This window comes from Salminus brasiliensis, chromosome 20 (assembly GCF_030463535.1).
Source record: "Salminus brasiliensis chromosome 20, fSalBra1.hap2, whole genome shotgun sequence".
Taxonomy (NCBI): Eukaryota; Metazoa; Chordata; class Actinopteri; order Characiformes; family Bryconidae; genus Salminus; species Salminus brasiliensis.
Genome location: NC_132897.1, coordinates 22347204 through 22361890, shown reverse-complemented (window position 1 = coordinate 22361890; position 14687 = coordinate 22347204). Strand labels below are relative to the sequence as shown.

At 46.5% G+C, this 14687-nt stretch overlaps 2 protein-coding genes across 2 annotated transcripts; both read right to left on the bottom strand.

Annotated features, from left to right (window-relative positions):
* Positions 1–1533: 1533 nt before the first annotated feature.
* Positions 1534–3691, bottom strand: LOC140542376 (cation channel sperm-associated protein 3-like). The gene is made up of 7 exons (XM_072665326.1): positions 3631–3691; positions 3402–3519; positions 3028–3243; positions 2629–2802; positions 2246–2374; positions 1791–1889; positions 1534–1680 (listed from the first exon to the last, which is right to left on the bottom strand). Exons 1-7 carry the CDS (start codon positions 3666–3668, stop codon positions 1534–1536), a joined length of 921 nt encoding a protein of 306 aa, XP_072521427.1. The 5' UTR covers positions 3669–3691.
* An 8845-nt stretch (positions 3692–12536) lies between these two features.
* On the bottom strand, positions 12537–14687 carry LOC140542375 (cation channel sperm-associated protein 3-like). Its single transcript, XM_072665325.1, has 7 exons — positions 14627–14687; positions 14398–14515; positions 14030–14245; positions 13631–13804; positions 13248–13376; positions 12794–12892; positions 12537–12683 (listed from the first exon to the last, which is right to left on the bottom strand). Exons 1-7 carry the CDS (start codon positions 14662–14664, stop codon positions 12537–12539), a joined length of 921 nt encoding a protein of 306 aa, XP_072521426.1. The 5' UTR covers positions 14665–14687.

Here is a 14687-nt window from a genome sequence, read left to right as displayed (position 1 = left end):
CCAGGCATCCCTGTCCCCAGGCACTTCTACCAGCTCCTCTTCAGGACCCCTAGATGCTTCCAGGCCAGCCAGGAAATACAATCCATCCAGCGGGTCCTGGGTCATCCTCGGGGTCTAATCCAAAGTCGCTGATGCCCGGTAAACAGTTCAAGCGCACGCCGAAGGCCTCCGCACGTGGAAGCCAGGCAGACACAGCTCCGACACCGGGAGTACGAGGAACGAGCGGCTCGCGTTAGCAAACCCGCCAAGCCCGTGCTCCTGGAGCTCCTCCCGCAGGATGTTTCGGGGAACACGATCATAAGCCTTCTCCAAGCGTAGAAAACGCATGAAGACCGGGGCGGCAAATCCTCATGTTCCTTCAACTACCTGACGGAGAGCGAAGAGCTGGTCTGCTGTTCCACGGGCAGGATCAAATCCTGGAGGTACCCTGGAAAAGACTTTCTCAGAGAGGCTGGGAACCACTACCCCGGTTCGCCAATCCAGAGACACTGCTCCCAGGATTCATGCTACATTGAAGAGGCGTGTCAGCCAAGACAGACCCTCAATGTCCAGAGCCTTCAGCCTAAACTGCGAGCGAAGGCGAACAGAACTATATACTATATACAGCTGCTATCTCTCAACCTTCCGCACCAGCTCATAGCTCCTTACCCGCTAGTGAGGTCACATTACACTCACCCAGAGGCAGTTGCAATGCTGTTGCCAAGCAGTTGCTTTGGTCTCAGAAGTGGATGGAATGCGCTCGCTAGGGTATTGCTCCGCTGTTTCACATCATTGCTATGCAGTTGTACGTGGTTGCTATGCTCTTTAAAGCTGCTTGGTGACAATGTTGGTGGAACTTGAGCTGTGTCACATGGTTCTATGCTGTTCTACGGGATTTGTTAAGAAGATGCTGCTGCTGCTTCAGTGGCGTTTGCTACGGTGTTGTTTAGCAAACTTTTTTGCAGCCATTACCAAACGCCAAGCGCTTTTAGCTTTGCGTTTCTGGAGTCCTGGCTTTGATCCAGCAGGGACATTCCTCGCTGCTCTTCCTCGCTGCTCTTCCAAGTCCAGCTCCAGGAGTTCACGCTGGATACGAAGAGCATCGTCAGAGATCTGCTTCAGCCTACACACACACACATGATAATGTTAGCACCATAAAGTCACACATCTACACGGGCTGGAGGTGATGTAGTTTTTTTTTTATCACACTGTAAAGATGATTAATAAATGGATGCATTGAGGTGGGCGGGGTTATAAACATGCCTACAACCTATCAGAGTGAGGGGGTTGGAGTGTATAAACATGGATGTATTCTATCAGAGCAGAGTGGGTGCAGGGTTGTGGGGTAATTTACACATCTAGTGCAGTTTATCTGGTGTTGTATTGTTCAGAGTTCATTTCCACTGTTTTATCAGATCACTATAATAGAATAGATACAGTTTTACCTCCTAAAATATCAAAGATCCAAACAAATCCTCACTTTAAAAAAACAAAACATCTATTAAACCTGAATGAGTGTGTGTGTGTGTGTGTGTGCGTGCGCTCTCCAATTGCCTACTTTCTCATGTCTTCCTCCTGCTTCTCTAACGTGGTCAGATACAGGTTGATCCACGTCAAGCTCGTGCAGACCTCTTTCGGTTCGAGGAAGTCAGCGCTGTCAGACTGTTGATATTTCAGTCTGAGCTGGTGAAAATACTCTGCCTGTAGGAGATGGAAACAGCGCTACAGTTTAGACACATCATTGTAGAAAAGAAACACTTGTGGAAAGGATTTAAAAAAAAAAATTTCAGCTCAATGACTGAATGACTTACCGGACTCTGAAGCAGCTGCTCCTTTCGCTTTCTCTGCATCCTCTTTTTCTGCAGATCTTCCTCTTCCATCTTCTGCATCTTTATTTGCTTAGATGTTTGCTGTTTGAAATTAGAGAGAATAAACAGTTCATGAATGATGATAAAGACTAAAGCTACTTTTCTCAGAACATACGATTAGTTTCGGAACAAAAAAAAAAAAAACCCTTTGAAAGACTCTTCTTCTCCTCCAACGATGTGTTCGACGCCTCAAGCATTAAAGAGCATGTTTTCATTTAGAATATTCTAAGATGACAGTGAATCGTCTTGAACTAAACTGCATCATCACTGATGCTTCACTGTTAAAAAGGCTCTTCTGTCTATGCTTTGGCTTAATCTGGGTATCTGGACCTTAGACGTTCTAGACAACAAATGACTGTAAAAGACAAGTCAAAGAACTCCACAAAAGAGAGACTTACCATGACCAATCCCGTGAACATGTTAAGGAACATGAAGTTGCCTATCAGGATCAGGATGATGAAAAACAGCTCGCTGTAGGCAATCCCTAGACTATGAAGTCTGTCCTGGTGTTCCAGCCAGCCTGAAATCTACAATAGAGCAATAACGTTAATGGTAATAATGGTGGAAATAAAGTTCATCCCCTAAATGAACTAATGTGAAATGTGTGGATTGTTGTGAAAAGGCGAGTGTAAAAGTCTCTTGCCTAGTGCGTGCGTGTACATTTCTGGCATGAATGAGCAGATGTCCAAGTTGGCTCCTAATAATGTGCTCCGTGAGCGTATGTAGACGTGTGTATTTTCTGGATGTTCAGTATCTGTAAATGCGGCTGTGTTTGACTCACTGTGACTACGCTCAAGGTGGAGAGCAACGCAACACCCATATCCCCCCAGTTCTCGGGGTCCGCGGTTCCGAAATGCTGCACTCCGGCGACGGCAAAGACGAGCAAGATGAAGAAAATCATGGCCGTCACGTACGCGGCCGTCTTCAGGCCTTGGAACAGGATCAAGACCAGGTCCTGGAAAACAGCACATCATAACGTTAGAGTATCGGAAATGTGTCTTCTGTTTTTTTAATGGCACGTGATAACAATCAATAACCTAGAATTGTGGAAAACAAGCGCTATTATACACTTTATGTCCAAATGTTTGTGGACACCTCATTTAAACACCTCCCGAGGTTATTCTGCTTTTGTTTGAGTAACTTTCTACTGTCTACCCCTCATTCCCATCATGCACTTTACCTGGATACTGGGGATGATAAAGACGATTCTCAGGATCCGGAAAGCCCTGAGGATCCGGAAGACCCAGTATGACCCGTCTGCCCTGGAGATCAGCGACAGCAGCAGGAACCCGGTGTTGCAGATGTTGGCTCCACTTCCCCAGAAACCGCACGGCTCCGTGTACACCTTCACCATGAACTCCAAGATGAAGACCACCAGGTAAAACACATCAGCCCCCTGAGGAACAGATTAAGCACAATAAACGCACTGTGATCCAGTCTCTCTCACACACACACACACACATACATACATACATGCTCTCTGCCCTCCTTCCCTCTCTCATCTATATAAATGTTGTAAAATTAGGTTACGTGGAATTTCTTCAGTTCACTCACCTCGAACAACGCTGAATACGCAGCTTTAAGTTCACGGTCTGTTTCCAGACCCATGAACACAGCGTCCAGCGCGACCACTAGAACCATGAAGGCCCTAAAATAACACCCAAGTCTACTCCTGCACACAAACAAAGACGCAACAGAGCAGCAGAGTTGGTGTTGTTCAAGCAGAATGCACAAGATGCAGAAATAGAAAAGAATATCCATCAAGAAAATGTAGAAGTTTTACATTCTGGAGCTGGAGGTCAGTTCCCCTCTGTCCTCCATCTCGACGTCTCCCTGTCTGTGGTCTTCCAGCCTTGACGCAGGCTTTTTATTCACATCACCATGACGACCAGAATCAGAACCATTATGACATCACACTGGCCAGAACGCGCTCAGCTGTGAGAATGGTGACACTGCTTCATGGCGATTCACTCTAAAGCACTTCATTTGATTCAGTATGACGATCAAAAGGGTTGTCAGGGGAACGGTAACAGTATTTCACACAAACTATAACAATTTTACACACAAATATAATAAATGTAGACTTTTGAATACAGATACATTGACTTGAATACAGATAGCACGTCTTATAGAAGGTAAATATCAAATATCACACATTTAAATTCATTCATTTAGCTTTTTTTTTTTTTTTTTTAAGATATTGTTGTAAAAGTCATCTTTTAATAAGTTGCAATTTATGGCCAATTATATTTTATGAAATAGTTGTATATAATATTTTCACCTAAATCACCAATGTAGTGTTACTGGAGTTGGAAGCCTGTCTTTGTTGTGTTTAATAAACATAAAGAGTGATGATCTTTACACTTACTCTCATCCATTCATTTAATGATTAGAGACCTATCGTATAGTCTCAGAACCTTTCTGAACACCCCACAGAACTGAGCTTTGCCATAACAGCTCTCCCTGCGGGTCTTCACATCAGGAATAAAGAGAGGGTTAGATCTGGCAAGGATTCAGCAGATTCTAAACGACACAAGTACATAAACTTACATAATCAATCATTTACAACGGGTACGCTTGAAGCATGTTAGCTGTGTCTACTACAGGGGTCATCACATAAACAATGACGATACGAACGATAACATACAGACAGTATTTACGCTCTTCTATACCAGTATTATTTGCACGTCTTGTTTATGGCTATGTTGATGTATACCGGTAAGATAAGCAACGATAACTATTTGCACTATCCTGGGGTTACTGGTTGTGTCTCTTCCCCACTCTAGGTTAACCACGGATCTTGTCGCCTCCTAGAAGAAGACCCACTCACCAGCGCTCTCGTTCTCCCAGGATCACCAGGTAAGTAACATGCTCAGTGACCATCTCTATTGTGTGTGGGCTGCTGAGGAGTCAACTACCAGGGACTTCCCTACATGTGTTTTAATGCATTCTGTGCGTTTTTGTAACTTTCTGGCAGCGTGGTTTGTGCGTTTGTCGCACCTGATGCGTTTTTACACATTTGGTGGTTTCTCCATCTTTTTTGCCCTTTTTTGCATTCGGTGCCATTTTACGGCCGTTATGTGCACTTTTCTGTGTAAATAAGTTGACTATGGTACATTCTTTTTAGCTTTGAATGTCCAAGCAACTCCACTCCTAGTGAGAGGCAGTGGAAGAAGCATCATTTGATTGCCCCTGTTCAGTATTGGGGGTCTGTCATGGCAGGTTAGGCCGGACACAAAGAACACTCGCAGAAAGGGGCAGTGGTGGCTCAGCGGTTAGAGCGCCGGGATATCGATAACAGGGTTGTGGGTTCGATTCCCGGGCTCGGCAAGCTGCCACTGTTGGGCCCTTGAGCAAGGCCCTTTACCCTCTCTGCTCCCCGGGCGCTGGAGTTGGCTGCCCGCTCTGGGTGTGTGTGTGTACTCACTGCCCCTAACACGTGTGTGTGTGTGAGTGTGTATTCACTACCAGATGGGTTAAATGCGGAGGACACATTTCGCTGTACAGTCCACACTGTACAGTGACGAATACGTGCACCTTTATCCTTTATCCTTTATCCTTTAGAAATGGGTCCAATGCACGTAGTTTATTAACACAACCCAAGATAATACAAGGGGGCAAAATAAGGCAAAAGCAGCAGCAGCAGCTACAGGGCAACACATGTGAACACAACACAAACCTGACAAACCAGAGGGCGACAACAAAACACACCTGAGACTGGGGGACTCTGGGAGCTGAGCTTGTGAGAGGGGCGGGCAAATGGGGGGCGGGGGAAACTAACGAGAACCTGCAGGCAGAGCCTGGGCTAACCAGGGGAGAACTAGCGACGCGCTGGACCGGCGCTGAGGCTACTAATAAGAGGGGGAAGAGAGCTGAGGGACCAGCTGCAGAATCAAAAAACGTCTAGGCCGACCAAACCTGGCACTGCTGCGTGAGCGCGGGTCTATCTCGGCGAGCGAGCCTTGCTGAATCCTTGAACGGCCGGGTGGCCAGCTCGCGAACGAGGGAGTCGAGCCGAAGCTGGCCTAAACACACACCGTGAGCAGTAACGGGAACCTCTCGGGCTACCCAAGCTTCCAAACACGCAATTCTCGACCTCGAACGAAGCGTCGAGGCTCCTGAAGTACCCCCAGCCTCAGGCGAAACACGTGAACATGAAACGAGACACTGAATCGACACAATGAACCAAACATGAATCACGAACCGATACACATGAAAAGAACAAAACACGTGAACCAAACGAGGCGGAAGTCGTTATTTGGGCCGTATGTGGGCGGCGGCTCGGAATCGCCCGAGGCTGAACTGTGTGCTGCACAGCTATAAACCACCCTTTCATTTCTACATCACACTCTGCTGAAGAACCAGCCCACAAAACAACAACTCCATTTCTTTGTGCAATCACTCGAATTCTTCTCCCCAGTCCCGGCGTCCCAGACAGATGAGCAACAATTCCCCCTGGAGGAAGAGCTGCACATCTTTCAAGTCCCTTTAAAGTCCATGTTCTACATCTCCTGTATAATAGTTATGTTGCTGTACTTTGTGTTGCTATGGACAACGAACAGCAATTAGATCTATTGCATTTTTACATAGAACTACTGTAAACCCTGAGGTCCATGTTGATGTACGGAGCTCTACACCAGGCTGCAGCAGGGAAAACACGCAGGCTTCTCCTCTAAAGCGTGCAGTGTTCTCTGAGCAGTGTGTTACCAGCGTCTGTAGAGTAGTTGTTCCAACTCCGGCGTGGAATTTAGGAGCAATGGGCTTTTGTTTGTTGTTTTAGGAAAATGGGCCTGTCTCTAGCAAACGCAGGCAGCTGTGCATTTAGCTCGTAAACCGTGGACCGGCTCCTGACGAGCTGGATCATAACGTGCAAATAATCCAGACATTTTAAACGTGTCAGTGCTCTGCCTCCACAGATAGGGGGCTCCCTTCCGATACTGTACAGAACCGGGCGTACCTACAGTACTACGTCACCCAGGTGAAACCTTTAAATCCCTCGACCACCCATTGTTCCCTTTTTCTGGCACGTCGCCCACTTGGTGGTAGCCGCAAGAGAAGGGGGCCACCCATTTCAACGCGTTATTGTGTTGGATGCTAGCCAAGTTTCCTCATCTGTCACCAAAACAGCTGACCTCGGAACATCGCTGACGGCCGGAGCTCCAGAATCATCCCCGGGACAAACTACGAGGGATCAGGGATTTAACCTCCGACTACGGACCGCACGCCTGAGACCTTCAGGAGACGAGAAATTCCTCGAGCTGCGAGCCGGACTCTCCTCTAAAAGTAAGACTGTGAATCGGGGCGGTGTTGGAGGCACTCAGTAGATTATTGGATGTTGGTGCTCTTGGAAACAGTGATCCACTAGATTGTAGGATTGTTGTTGTTGTTTACGCTGATTAGATTAAAGGAAGTACAGCGTTTGATCAGCCCTGTTGTCTCGCGCTCTCCTCGCGGGCACACGAGTTACTTTTGCGATCTTCTCCTTTTCTTGTCCTCCTATCTCACGCGACTAACTTGGTTGTAGCATTTGATTTCGAATGACTTTGGTGAGCTTTGATCTAAAGGGACTCTGACCCTTAAGAAGCCTTATTTTAGACCAACTCACTGCTAGATCCCCTCGCGGAGCTGTGGACGCGCTTCTCTAGCCTGAGCTGCGTGGTTACTATTGCTCGTGGATTCTTCTCGCCCTCCGAGGGCTTGGCTTTTGTTCCACTCTGCCACGTGAGTTGGATAAAGCCTCGCACCTTTTGAGATCATTCACACATCATTGGGTTACAAAAGAGAGTCGCTAAAGCTCCGCCGCTCCTCACACCTCTCCTTTGTTCTCGGCGCGCCAGACGCGCGCGTTCGTAAATACACGCGAATACACACACATGCATACACGTACACACCCCTACACCCACATGTACGGACCCCCACCCCCCCCAGTTGCAGACGCATACCTATACTCCCTAGCGAAGTTTGAGCAAAGATGTAGCTTTATTTAGATCTATTTTCCTGCTGACTGTCTTTACTATAGTGGATGAATAAATGCTTTTTTCTGTTTGAGCCGAATCGTTTGTCTTGTTCTCACTCAGATGAAATTGAGGCCAACATACTGTTCCTGAACGCCCAGCTGTCATGTCCGCGTCGCCGCGCCCGCAGACTCTCATGAGGACTCTTATTCTGGTATTTACGTTCGTGTCTAACTTCGCGTACTTTGGCTAATGTCAGGTGCGCTCGATTGATGCTCATTGTTCTGGTAACACGGTTCACCTGAGGCTGAGGTGTATATAAGGGGCGAGCGCTAGGCGCTCTTTGGCGAGAAGTGGATGTATTCGTGGTGCTGGTTGCAGAAAGTAAACCGAGCTAACCGAGTGCGGCAGAGTTCAAGAGTCCACGAGGTCTTCAGAGAGGCTTCCTCTCTATGCAGGTTCACGTTAGTAGTACCGTTCGTGGGCGAGCCTCGTTACCAGCTCTGTTTTGTCTTTGCCTTTTGGGTTCTGCAGCTGATCTCTCAGCTCTCGGTCTCGCGTCACGTAAGTTCTCTGGCGCCTGACGAGCGCAGCTTTGCTCTCCCCCAGTTTCCCCAGGCGCTGCCTGTAGGTCTTGGTTATCGTTGCGCCTCCCTCTCAGTCCCGGTACGCTAGCCTAGCTCCAGGATTCCCTCCGGCCTCAGGTGTGTGTCTTGGCTTTGCCCACGTTACTTTGTCACTGTACCTTTGCTGCCTCTTCCTGAGTGTAGCCTTGTTTGAATAAACGTTCTTGCATCGAGTCATCTATGTCTATTTATTTATTATTATTATTTTTAACGGACTGACCGAGCACAAACAGCTAAATCAATACACAAGCATGATGATGCAGCACATTGCAGGGATGTTTGGTGTGTGCCCCTCAGGATGATGTACTTGTTTTTTAATCGTCCACATTTGAAACATGTCAAACTCCATAGTCTGGTAGATAGTCTGGTCTAAGCCTGCTTTATGTGTCTGTCAGAAGTAGAAGCCGACACGCTCGTCTGCTGTTGTAGTGCATCTGCCTCACAGTTCAGCGTGTTGTGCGGTTTGAGAGGCTTTTCTGCTCCACACACTTGTACAAAGTTGTACTGTAGTCTTCAGCTCCTCAACAAGGTGTGTATCCATCTGTAGAACTGCGACTCACTGGATGGGTTTTCTTTATCACACCAATCTGAGTGAGCTCTAGAGACTGTTGCACATGAAAATCTCCTCAGTTCTAGAATAACTCAAAAACCAGCCCATTTAGCCCCAACACAACCACACTATGCTGAAAATCACAAAGATTACTTTTAGTACTCCTCCTCATTGGGAAGGTTGATACGAACATTACCTGAAGCCGCTGGCCTGTCTTTACATGATTTTATACCCTGCACTGCTGATAAAGAGAACTGCATGAGGTGTTCCTAATAAACTGTTTGGTGAGATCATAAATCAGAGAGTTTAAAGAGAGTAAAATGACTATTTAATATCAGCCTGTTTTCAGTTTGTGAGTCAAAGAACCCAAGTATTTACATTTTTACTTTCATTATTTGAACTTTTTCGAGACTCGCAGGACTACCATATTAGATCTACTTCATCACTACAGATTTACAGTAAAGTAATAGCTTGAGCATTGATGAAATGTGTTCATATTTACCACAAACATGTGTCTGCCTATTGCAGACTCTCCCAGCATTATTGAGCTAACACCACAATCGGTGTTTACTGATATCAGTGTACATGAACCCAGCTGAAGAACAAACCCAAAGCCAAGACCTTACACAACTCAATTCTCCTTTCAGTTCAATTCAAATTTATTTCATAGTCACTGCATAGTCATGCAGTGAGGTGAGGAGGGATCAATGCTGGGCCCCAGAGCAGCACATCAGGCAGCAGGGTGGTGGAGAGACAGGTCTGGCGGTACCGGGATGGAACAGTTGGAACTGAGCATCTCGTTACATGGAAAAGAGAGAGAGAGAAAACAGAAAGGAGGGAAAAACACAAGGGGTCAGGAGGAGAGCAGCAACACGATTTGGGGGGGGGGGTTATACAGCAGGACAGGATCCCATGGGTAGACAGGAGCATCCAACCACAAATGGTCTGGCGTCAGCAGCTAGCAGGGAGCAGCTCGGCACATGGGGAGAGAAAAGAAAGGAGAAAATGAAGAAGTGTTTTGGAGTTTGAATAGACTGATGTACCTCCTGTAAAAGAAGTAGATTAGATAGACAGAATTTAAAGTGTCTTACAGTAGTGCTGGTTATGACTGAGAATCCATCTAAATTTAGAGCAATATAAATAGATTTACCCATCTTTGAATCAATAAGTAATACCTCTGTTTTACCTGGATTAAGCAAACCGTAAGTTGTGGGGCATCCAGTTCTTTATGTCTTTAAGACAGTCTGTTCTGTTCTGGAGACAAATGGTCTTGTTGGAAGTACAGGTGTCGTTAGCATAGCAATTAAAGTCGATACCATGCTTCCGGACTATTTTAACCCAGCGGCAGCATAAGAAGATTCAATAATAACAGACCCGGGATTGACCCTTTACTCCCTATAATCCGTAAGCATGGTACTGACATGGTAAGAATGTCTTTAATAATGATTTTGAGTTCTATTAATAAGACTAAAAGGCACTCGATTTTCCTTCAGTTCCTCATGGTCCAATAACTGAATTTTAATAAATATAGTGACTGAGTGATTCCTAAAGAATTCCTGGAATTCCTGAAACAATTCCTAGGTGGTGGTTCTGTAACTGCTTTGGTGTTTCTATGTGGTTGCGAGGGTGTTTCTTGGTGGTTGCCATGCGGTCGTTAGGCCATTAAGAGCTGCACAAGCATTGTCACAAATCAGCAGACATCCGGGTCCAAGCCCCAAGCGAGCAAGCCAACGGCGACAGTGGCAAGGAAAAACTCCCTCAGATGGAGAGGAAGAAACCTTGAGAGGAACCAAGACTCACAGGGGGAACCATCCTCCTTTGGTTGACACGGGAGAGCAAAACCACGCAACAAAAGCATGCAATGAAAGAAATAACTAAGGGACACATAGACGAGAGCCTAATACTGCCCAGAAGTATTGTGAATGAATCACATGAATTAGATGTGTGATTCCTTATTCTCATCTTCTGATCCGCTTAGTCCAATTTAGGACCGCAGAGGCAATAGGGCAAGCAAAGCCACCCAGGCATCCCTGTCCCCAGGCACTTCTACCAGCTCCTCTTCAGGACCCCTAGATGCTTCCAGGCCAGCCAGGAAATACAATCCATCCAGCGGGTCCTGGGTCATCCTCGGGGTCTAATCCAAAGTCGCTGATGCCCGGTAAACAGTTCAAGCGCACGCCGAAGGCCTCCGCACGTGGAAGCCAGGCAGACACAGCTCCGACACCGGGAGTACGAGGAACGAGCGGCTCGCGTTAGCAAACCCGCCAAGCCCGTGCTCCTAGAGCTCCTCCCGCAGGATGTTTTGGGGAACACGATCATAAGCCTTCTCCAAGCGTAGAAAACGCATGAAGACCGGGGCGGCAAATCCTCATGTTCCTTCAACTACCTGACGGAGAGAGAAGAGCTGGTCTGCTGTTCCACGGGCAGGATCAAATCCTGGAGGTACCCTGGAAAAGACTTTCTCAGAGAGGCTGGGAACCACCACCCCGGTTCGCCAATCCAGAGACACTGCTCCCAGGATTCATGCTACATTGAAGAGGCGTGTCAGCCAAGACAGACCCTCAATGTCCAGAGCCTTCAGCCTAGACTGCGAGCGAAGGCGAACAGAACTATATACTATATACAGCTGCTATCTCTCAACCTTCCGCACCAGCTCATAGCTCCTTACCCGCTAGTGAGGTCACATTACACTCACCCAGAGGCAGTTGCAATGCTGTTGCCAAGCAGTTGCTTTGGTCTCAGAAGTGGATGGAATGCGCTCGCTAGGGTATTGCTCTGCTGTTTCACATCATTGCTATGCAGTTGTACGTGGTTGCTATGCTCTTTAAAGCTGCTTGGTGACAATGTTGGTGGAACTTGAGCTGTGTCACATGGTTCTATGCTGTTCTACGGGATTTGTTAAGAAGATGCTGCTGCTGCTTCAGTGGCGTTTGCTACGGTGTTGTTTAGCAAACTTTTTTGCAGCCATTACCAAACGCCAAGCGCTTTTAGCTTTGCGTTTCTGGAGTCCTGGCTTTGATCCAGCAGGGACATTCCTCGCTGCTCTTCCTCGCTGCTCTTCCAAGTCCAGCTCCAGGAGTTCACGCTGGATACGAAGAGCATCGTCAGAGATCTGCTTCAGCCTACACACACACACACACACACACATGATAATGTTAACACCATAAAGTCACACATCTACACGGGCTGGAGGTGATGTAGTTTTTTTTTTATCACACTGTAAAGATGATTAATAAATGGATGCGTTGAGGTGGGCGGGGTTATACACATGCCTACAACCTATCAGAGTGAGGGGGTGGAGTGTATAAACATGGATGTATTCTATCATAGCAGAGTGGGTGCAGGGTTGTGGGGTAATTTACACATCTAGTGCAGTTTATCTGGTGTTGTATTGTTCAGAGTTCATTTCCACTGTTTTATCAGATCACTATAATAGAATAGATACAGTTTTACCTCCTAAAATATCAAAGATCCAAACAAATCCTCACTTTAAAAAACAAAACATCTATTAAACCTGAATGAGTGTGTGTGTGTGTGTGTGTGCGCGCTCTCCAATTGCCTACTTTCTCATGTCTTCCTCCTGCTTCTCTAACGTGGTCAGATACAGGTTGATCCACGTCAAGCTCGTGCAGACCTCTTTCGGTTCGAGGAAGTCAGCGCTGTCAGACTGTTGATATTTCAGTCTGAGCTGGTGAAAATACTCTGCCTGTAGGAGATGGAAACAGCGCTACAGTTTAGACACATCATTGTAGAAAAGAAACACTTGTGGAAAGGATTTAAAAAAAAAAATTTCAGCTCAATGACTGAATGACTTACCGGACTCTGAAGCAGCTGCTCCTTTCGCTTTCTCTGCATCCTCTTTTTCTGCAGATCTTCCTCTTCCATCTTCTGCATCTTTATTTGCTTAGATGTTTGCTGTTTGAAATTAGAGAGAATAAACAGTTCATGAATGATGATAAAGACTAAAGCTACTTTTCTCAGAACATACGTTTCGTTTCGGAACAAAAAAAAAAAAACCCTTTGAAAGACTCTTCTTCTCCTCCAACGATGTGTTCGACGCCTCAAGCATTAAAGAGCATGTTTTCACTCAGAATATTCTAAGATGACAGTGAATCGTCTTGAACTAAACTGCATCATCACTGATGCTTCACTGTTAAAAAGGCTCTTCTGTCTATGCTTTGGCTTAATCTGGGTATCTGGACCTTAGACGTTCTAGACAACAAATGACTGTAAAAGACAAGTCAAAGAACTCCACAAAAGAGAGACTTACCATGACCAATCCCGTGAACATGTTAAGGAACATGAAGTTGCCTATCAGGATCAGGATGATGAAAAACAGCTCGCTGTAGGCAATCCCTAGACTATGAAGTCTGTCCTGGTGTTCCAGCCAGCCTGAAATCTACAATAGAGCAATAACGTTAATGGTAATAATGGTGGAAATAAAGTTCATCCCCTAGTTGAACTAATGTGAAATGTGTGGATTGTTGTGAAAAGGCGAGTGTGAAAGTCTCTTGCCTAGTGCGTGCGTGTACATTTCTGGCATGAATGAGCAGATGTCCAAGTTGGCTCCTAATAATGTGCTCCGTGAGCGTATGTAGACGTGTGTATTTTCTGGATGTTCAGTATCTGTAAATGCGGCTGTGTTTGACTCACTGTGACTACGCTCAAGGTGGAGAGCAACGCAACACCCATATCCCCCCAGTTCTCGGGGTCCGCGGTTCCGAAATGCTGCACTCCGGCGACGGCAAAGACGAGCAAGATGAAGAAAATCATGGCCGTCACATACGCGGCCGTCTTCAGGCCTTGGAACAGGATCAAGACCAGGTCCTGGAAAACAGCACATCATAACATTAGAGTATCGGAAATGTGTCTTCTGTTTTCTTAATGGCACGTGATAACAATCAATAACCTAGAATTGTGGAAAACAAGCGCTATTATACACTTTATGTCCAAATGTTTGTGGACACCTCATTTAAACACCTCCCGAGGTTATTCTGCTTTTGTTTGAGTAACTTTCTACTGTCTACCCCTCATTCCCATCATGCACTTTACCTGGATACTGGGGATGATAAAGACGATTCTCAGGATCCGGAAAGCCCTGAGGATCCGGAAGACCCAGTATGACCCGTCTGCCCTGGAGATCAGCGACAGCAGCAGGAACCCGGTGTTGCAGATGTTGGCTCCACTTCCCCAGAAACCGCACGGCTCCGTGTACACCTTCACCATGAACTCCAAGATGAAGACCACCAGGTAAAACACATCAGCCCCCTGAGGAACAGATTAAGCACAATAAACGCACTGTGATCCAGTCTCTCTCACACACACACACACATACATACATGCTCTCTGCCCTCCTTCCCTCTCTCATCTATATAAATGTTGTAAAATTAGGTTACGTGGAATTTCTTCAGTTCACTCACCTCGAACAACGCTGTATACGCAGCTTTAAGTTCACGGTCTGTTTCCAGACCCATGAACACAGCGTCCAGCGCGACCACTAGAACCATGAAGGCCCTAAAATAACACCCAAGTCTACTCCTGCACACAAACAAAGACGCAACAGAGCAGCAGAGTTGGTGTTGTTCAAGCAGAATGCACAAGATGCAGAAATAGAAAAGAATATCCATCAAGAAAATGTAGAAGTTTTACATTCTGGAGCTGGAGGTCAGTTCCCCTCTGTCCTCCATCTCGACGTCTCCCTGTCTGTGGT

Coding starts and splice junctions, on each gene's coding strand:
- LOC140542376 (XM_072665326.1), bottom strand. CDS start 3,668: ATGGAGGACAGAGGGGAACTGACCTCCAGCTCCAGAAT. Junction 3,244..3,401: donor CGTATTCAGCGTTGTTCGAG/GTGAGTGAACTG, acceptor TCTGTTCCTCAG/GGGGCTGATGTGTTTTACCT. Junction 1,890..2,245: donor TGTTCACGGGATTGGTCATG/GTAAGTCTCTCT, acceptor AATTTCAAACAG/CAAACATCTAAGCAAATAAA.
- LOC140542375 (XM_072665325.1), bottom strand. CDS start 14,664: ATGGAGGACAGAGGGGAACTGACCTCCAGCTCCAGAAT. Junction 14,516..14,626: donor CTGACCTCCAGCTCCAGAAT/GTAAAACTTCTA, acceptor GTTTGTGTGCAG/GAGTAGACTTGGGTGTTATT. Junction 14,246..14,397: donor CGTATACAGCGTTGTTCGAG/GTGAGTGAACTG, acceptor TCTGTTCCTCAG/GGGGCTGATGTGTTTTACCT.